At 36.9% G+C, this 7833-nt stretch overlaps 1 protein-coding gene across 1 annotated transcript; it reads right to left on the bottom strand.

Moving 5' to 3' along the window:
• Window positions 1-1339: 1339 nt before the first annotated feature.
• LOC113234345 (CD209 antigen-like protein D) lies at window positions 1340-6148 on the bottom strand. Its single transcript, XM_026469650.1, has 6 exons — window positions 5557-6148; window positions 5281-5336; window positions 4820-4938; window positions 2932-3064; window positions 1847-1904; window positions 1340-1720 (listed from the first exon to the last, which is right to left on the bottom strand). Exons 1-6 carry the CDS (start codon window positions 5559-5561, stop codon window positions 1597-1599), a joined length of 495 nt encoding a protein of 164 aa, XP_026325435.1. The 5' UTR covers window positions 5562-6148; the 3' UTR covers window positions 1340-1596.
• Between the last annotated feature and the right edge of the window lie 1685 nt (window positions 6149-7833).

Raw genomic sequence — 7833 nt, 5'->3', positions numbered from 1 at the left:
TTCTTTCTTTCTTTCAAAACAGTACGCTAGTGATGTATTACCCGAAATATTACCCGCGTGATACATTACCTGAAACAGTACGCGTGATGCGTAATGTAATGAGTGATGGTGATATTACGGAGTGATGTTTATAGTGTAATGTGAGTGATGTTGTAGTGGTAACATCACGGAGTGATGTTTGTTTAAGAGACATCTCATGTGATAGTAATATTACGCGAAATGCAATGTAAATGCATCTAATTTGGAATATAGCAGTATAACGATGTTTGTATTATTACCCCAATTATTTAATAACTTACTAAATGGTGTAAAAGGATTAAACCGTAAACAATTTAAAACGAAATTGCATAATTTGTTAATCATTGCTTGATTAAATACAATATTTTGATTTTTTACGTGGTAATGTATAATGTAAAATTTAACCAGGGTGAGTGTAGGTTGCCAGACGGTTCTTAATGTTTCATAATTTTTGTTTGATTCTCTCGAGTAATATGTAAGTAGATATTGTTTATAATGTAAGTTTAAGTTCTAGAAATGTCTTTTATAGGTTGTTTCAAAACGCATCGCGTTTTTAACGGACTTCAAAAAAAGGAGGAGGTTCTCAATTCGTCGGTATGTTTTTTTTTGTTGTGTTAGACTGTGTGATGTTGTGTGTAATAGTGATATCACAGTGTAATATCACTTTTACGGAAATGTAATGTGATATCACATTACTTTTCGAGGTACTGTTTAGCGCACGACTATTTGCTATGAACATCGACCACTTGTCAAATTCAAAGTGACGTTTGTCGTCGAAACCGTAGACTATATTTTGATTTTTAACGAATTATCGAATAGAATAAGCGATCGTCAGGATCTAGTAATCTTGGCTACCAACCTACTATCGTTTTCGTTTAATCGTTAACGATTGTAGAAATGGAATAGATTGCGAGCGATTGCCACTTGTCTAGCCCTTCTGCCACTCCATCGCTGTCGGTAGTTGACATAGTTGTAATAGCCGATTCGAACGTGTCCAGTGGAATTTGGCCCATTGGCCATATTATTAAAACGTTCCCTGCGCAGGATGGTAAAAAAAAATAGAATAAAAAAGATGGCATCGTAAAAGTAGTAGAAGTCGCCACTGAGGCTGGTTCCCCTGGTGGCGAACGACCTGCCAGTTGCACCTAATTAACCGTGCTCTGCACCAGAGCCCGTGATGTTGGCAACTGGCTGGTGCAGTGACTCGCTGACAGCGACGAATAATTTAAACCTTTGTCAGTCGTTGTCAGCGGGCCGCCAGAGTTTTACATTATTTTACCAAATTGTGAATTATATTTCATTAATACTATTTAGCACTCTCCTCGTGTTATAATTGTCTGCTGGTTCGTTAACAACAAAGTGTGTAATAAAAGTTATAATACCTCTTACAAAAATAATGTTTCATTAAATATACGAAATGCTATGAAAACGTACATTACAATAAGCATATAATTAGTCGAAATAATGTATTGCATTGGTTGGCACAACCCGCAGCGCTTCATGTGAGTGCCATTTGGAGCAGGGAAACTTCAATCTGGTTAATGAGCCCATAACACCTTTGAAAACTACGACGGAACATCAGATGAGCACAAACGTGGCCTGCTGGCGCTGACATACGAACGGCTGCGCCTTCTCACACCACCAGTCGCGAAGGCCAGGGTTAATGCCGTCCATTCCGGCGCAGCGAGGATCATTGGCGTGGCTGGAAAATTGCCTTACTCAATATTTATACAGAACTTCAACATTTGCGATAAGATTTAAAAAAAAAAGTAAATTTGGTTTATAGTTTTTAGCATAATACCTATTAGGTACAGTATCGGAAACGTACCTCGTTGAAATTCCGTTACCATCACTCCATTTGTTGTAGAAGTTTTGAAGAGGTTCTCCTGCAAAGAGAGTGGTAATAGCATTTTACGTGAGTTCACAGCGTGTACCGAAGGGTGTGTAATGGAAGATATAACAACAAATAATCTATTTTCACTTGTTATAATAACATTTGATATAATTTCTAAGGATATAATCACTCACTGTATATAATCAACAAAAGGTATAACAACAAAAGGCATAATTTCAATGTGTATAATGAACCTTCAGTATAACAAATATTAGATATAATGATTAAGTGACATCATGAACAAATGGTATAAGTACTACCAGTATAATGTATTAAATAATATAACACAATATTTCGTTTTACGAATATTTGAAGCGCCCTATACTATATTGATAAGAATTTTTTGATTCCATTAAATGTACAATCGCAAAATATAATTGTTTTTGTATAGCTTTAAGCGCTTTTAGTATTACAAAATATATTTATTAAAACTTTAAGCATAATATTTAATTACATAATACTAACCTAACCTAAACCCACAGGAGGAGGCCGAACCAACTAGCAAATGCAAAAAAAATTCAATTCTGGCAGCTTTGTCATATACTAACCTAACCTAAACCCACAGGAGGAGATCGAATCAGCTAGCAAATGCAAACAAATTGGATTCTGGCAGCTTTGTCATACATATACTAACCTAACCTAAACCCACAGGAGGAGGTCGAACCAACTAGGAAATGCAAACAAATTCGGTTCATTCACCGTTGCACCTAAACACTGGAATTATATTAATTTTTTTTTCACATATACACATTCAACATTATACTCAGTGAACGTTATATCTGAAGTGTTTATATAAAATGAACATTATGCCATCGGTATATTAGATTGAAAGTTGTTATATCAATCGTCTATTATACCCAGTGACTTTTATATCATGCAAGAATATGTCAAATGTCTGTATACCATAAATTAATTATATCTGTTGAGCGTTTTTATCGACTAAAAATATGTCATTTGTTGTTATATATTACGAATCGCACCCGTGTACCGAAAGGCATTTAGTCAATATTTTCTCTCACCATCAACGGTTATCCAAGTTGCACAATCGTGTCTGTTCTCGATGCCCAACCAAACTAGGAATTTGTAATCAGCGTGCACGATATCGTTAAACATCATCGAGCGCACGAGCGATTGGATGAACTTGAATTCAGCCTTAAAATAAAATAGGAAAGGAAAAAAGAATGACGGATGGTTGCATTGAAGCAGAGGCCCGACCAGTCGGGAGGGGACTGACTCACTCATACTTTTCAACTAATTATTTAAAAATAAAGTTAATAATTTATATTTCATGTTTTTTTAAAACATATAAGTGCGCGTTTGACCTCCGTTTCACCTGCTGGTACGTGACGATGAGGTTGATGGTGGAGCATGCTCAAGATGTTTTTTATTTTATTAGCCTATTATGTCCCACTACTGGGCAAAGGTCTCCCCCAAAATCCTCCATTGCTCACCTCATCATCATCACCTCAGCCGGAAGGCGTCCACTGCTCACCTAAATAATAATAATTTTTACGACTTCAATTTGTAACTTTAAATGAAAAACCACCGCGAGCCTTGGGCATATTAACTAAACTAGCTGGTAACTCACTATTTAAAGTGAATTTCTGTGGCGGGAATTACATAGGCGAGACTGGCCGCAACATTTAACAAGATTGGCGGAACACATACGTAGGTAGTATGAATAATTATAACTTTTTTATAAAAAAAAAAAACCGACCGCCGAGTTCGAGGAATTACTTCTATTTTGGCCAAGTTTTATTGAAATCGGTTACCCGACAGTGCGCGAAACCCGATTCCTGCCATAGTTTGCCACCACACAGGTTGAGCTGGAATATTTTCTTCAAATTTAAATGGGACCAATACTCAGGTACACTATTTCCAACAAAAAAAAAGAATCATCAAAATCAGTTAACAAAATTAATCACGTAACATACATACAAAAAAATACAGTCGAATTGAGAACCTCCTCCTTTTTGGAAGTCGATTAAAAACCGAAACAGCCTGGACACTCATTGGATCCGGATTCGACGCACTATATCCGTTTTGGTACAGCGCAGCAGTGTCCGTACTGGCGAGGGAAATTCATTTCATTCCGCGTAAAGTAAATGACTAAAACTGGCGAGATTGGTCGTGATTCGAATTTTAATCGTGACAGTGGATGGACGGTACTGGCTGAAAAACATTGTTAAATAGGTACTACTTACGGCAGTGGCAGTGTGGATGAGACTTTAAAAACGTGACGTGATTAGTACTGTGCTAGCCAGCATATAGTTAACTATAATAAGAAAGAAGCAAACGAGGGTATGTGCTCGCCGCCTCCGCCGCGCCCGCAGCCGTCCTGAATGATCTGGCTGTCAATTGTACCGCGGAAGTTCACGATTACGGACCAGGATCTGGTTCGAAGCATGTCGAGCAAAAGTTCGACTCAAATACGTCGTGAGTTAACAGGTTCTAACATTTAATTTCATTTACTAGCAGTACAGCTCCTTGTGAAAGAGTTCCAGGGTAGTACTGGCACCTTACCTACTCTGCCACCAAGCAGTAATGTCAGCATTACTGTGTTCCGGTTTTGAAGGGTAAGGGTGCTGGTGAAATTACAGGCACATGGGACTTGTCAACTTGTCTGAGGGTGACGGGTGGGCTCAGATCTTTGCAATTTAAAGCTCTGAAGGCACTGTAACTGTTATGGGCAGGCGTGTAGGCGACCAGGCGCGCGAAGTTGTTCGTCCCGTCACTTGATATTGTTGAATACTGGCTAGATTGTATTTCGTATTATAATTCTGTAATCAAAATTTGTGTTCTTAATTATTATTCAAAAACGTTGCGGCGTTTGATGCTTTAGTAGACTGGGTGAGCCGAGTTAAATAGAGAAATAACGACAAAAGAGAGGGACAGGTCCGCCATTACCTCTGTTTTGGGCACAGCTAATGACGCGTTGTCTTGCATGCAGCTCGCTTTCGCCGCGTCCCAACTTTGTGCCACATGCTCTATTCGGTACTCGAATCCATTCTCAAAACCATTGTATACTGAAAATCAATAGAAAATACCAAAGAACTGATCAAAAATTTTAATAATTGAAAAAAAAAAGGTAGAAATAGCCACACATAATTTAACTGCCTCCGGGGCCGGACAGCTGCCTTGCTGGTCTGCCCCGCAGAGACCCTGGGTTCGATTCCCGAGCCGAGAGAAACATTTGTATAATCTACATTTATTTCTCTCGTGAGTTTGGGTGTAATTTGTGATACCCACGGCACCCGTGATACAGGGTTTCCCTAGTGCGGAACTATGAGTGTACTTTAAAAAAATTACAAAAATGTTTGGTTTCAATTGTTTTATCTTATGACTAAATATAAAATTAGAATCCTCACCTGCAGAATCTAAACCGAAACATGTTGCTACTACTAACGCAAATGGTGCCGCTAATCTGAAAATGAAACATATTTATGGCGTTAAGGTACTGCACGAGCACGGGGTAGCCGAAAACGAGTACATAGTTAGGTACTTTAGGAATTATCGTAAACAAAGATTCAGCACTACCAATATCTTCTCTTAAGCTTACCTACTGCGTTCAATTACGAATAAATATTACATTACTGTAAAGGAACACACGACCTTTACATTTTAAGAAAATAAATAGCTTTTACCTCATTTTGCGAAATACGGAAGCAGTCCTGAAGGAAACACTCAACAACACTTGGCCGCCGCGCTCGATCAACTAGCTTGTGTGCCGATGCGTGTGTGAGCGTCGAGTGGAAAGGGACCGATGTCTACAGACGTACGACCACAGATGTTACAGTTTCATTCAACTATGTTTTTACTTTCTAATGTCACTTCGATCGCTACACTTTACGATTTTGGGATTATTGTGTTTTTTTACGGTTTAGTTTGCAGAGGACTGTTAGCAATAACATAATTCTAAACGAGATTAATTAAAAATACATTATATACTTAATGATAAAAAAAAAGTAAGGATTTTCAATGGTCAAAAAACGGTGGTGTGTTCTCAATAGAGGCCGTTAACGCTTTATTATACCGTTAAGTCGATTTGTGTTCATGTTTCAAACATGCATAACACTCGCTTTAGTCTCAGTGCCTTTGTTTACTGTATGAACATGTGTACGACTACTAATGGCGCAAGCGAATGGACTTTCAGAAAGCGATTGAAACGTTTTACAGATCCGGGAGGCCCAACAGAGGACACCTCGCGTACTTACACACACCATAAACCAGAGAATATGGCAGATCTTTCTCGCGAGAGACTCCTGTCATAAATTACACGAATCCAAAATTTTAATTGTTTTAATACCGTAGGTCTCAATTTATTGAGACTCTATAGTGACTTAAGATTAGTCAATAATCGATTATAGTTATATAAATGAATAAACAAGATTTTAGGACATCAAAAAAAACTTTCATAGGAAATGAAACTATTTTTCCGGATTTACTTTCATTTCAAAACTTAAATTACGGATTATTAGCAAACCACGTGAGTGAGTTTTCGACTTAGTTGCCTCGTTGGATAAATGCATAATTCGTCTGTAGAGTAACATAATGAAACAATGATTTTTAATTTGTTTTGCATTTTATTAATGAGTTTTTGATAAACGTGAATTTGCTTTAAAACTTTGATTTAAAACTTCGCTGTTCTCCCAATTACACTAATGTTCCGATAAAAATCATTGTAACAATAATTACGCTCCTTACAATTAGTTAGGCCCAAAATTAGTTCTAATTCTCCAAGCTATGAGAAGGAGATATGTCGGTTACAAATGTGCTGTTTTGTTTTAAATCATCTTGTTGCATTTTTTAAGAAAATCTTATATAACAGAACGATCATGGCCTGACAGTACATGGGGTGTGCGATTGCAGTTAACTGGCAACCTTATTAAGTACGTTATAAAGATTACAAAGCAAATAAAATATTAATTGCGGTAGGTACGTTGATCGAATTCTCAGTGCAAATTACTTACATTCCATACGTTCCATACGAGACCTAAATCTCTCTCAAAAGAGCTATAGTCCCAATTTGTTTAGTACTTCTTTTAAGTTGTTCATATATTAACGTCAGATTTATGAACAAGTGAAATCTCACTTGTTTATAGGTCGCATGAATAGGAGACGGGAATATTGATCAAAATAGTAGACCATGAGGCGCCAAAGACTCACAAAGTATAAGCATAGCGGTTAGAGGATGTAGACAAGGCAGTGAATTTAATATTTACCTACATTTTCAGGATGTAGGTAGTCATTTTAGTACGTAACAGAAGTACATGTACACAATGAGCCTTCAAAGATTATTCCCTTATAAGTTAATACTCTTCATGTAGTTCGTCGTTTAATAAATACGAAAAAATATCTATTTAAATGTTATATTGGACAGGTCGCAGAACAAAATAAATACTACAAACAAAAAAATACCATTACTTAGATAAGTATTACAATTATAACTTATTTTATAAAAAAACCGACCTCAAAAGTTTGTGGAATTATATATGTTTGCCAAGTTTTATTGAAATCGGCTAATGAAACGTGAGTGAAATCCAATAAACCGAATTCATCCCCTAATTTGCCACCCTTACTAGTGGAATATTTTCCAAATATGAATGGGAGTAGGTACTGAGGTACCCGCTTTCCTACAAAAAAAGAATCATCGAAATCGACTCATAAATGACGGAATAAACACGTAACATATCGTACACACAAAAAATACAGTCGACTTCAGAACCTTCTCCTTTTTTGTGTCGTTTAATAAACAAGTATAACTTTTTATAAAATAAAACGACCTCAAAAGTCCGTGGAACTACATCTATTTGCCAAGTTTTATTGAAATCGATTATCAGAAAGTGCGCGATTAATCCCCGGATTAATCCCCTAGTTATCTAACACGTAGTCTTCAATTTTGTAATATGATTTTTCGATCA

Source organism: Hyposmocoma kahamanoa, unplaced genomic scaffold, assembly GCF_003589595.1.
Source record: "Hyposmocoma kahamanoa isolate Upper Pololo Valley unplaced genomic scaffold, ASM358959v1 83115, whole genome shotgun sequence".
Lineage (NCBI taxonomy): Eukaryota > Metazoa > Arthropoda > Insecta > Lepidoptera > Cosmopterigidae > Hyposmocoma > Hyposmocoma kahamanoa.
The sequence above is the reverse complement of the archived record's forward strand: the minus strand, read 5'-3'. Positions and strand labels throughout refer to the sequence as shown.

Coding starts and splice junctions, on each gene's coding strand:
- LOC113234345 (XM_026469650.1), bottom strand. Junction 1,905..2,931: donor AACTTGGATAACCGTTGATG/GTGAGAGAAAAT, acceptor CTCTCTTTGCAG/GAGAACCTCTTCAAAACTTC. Junction 1,721..1,846: donor GGTAACGGAATTTCAACGAG/GTACGTTTCCGA, acceptor GCAATTTTCCAG/CCACGCCAATGATCCTCGCT.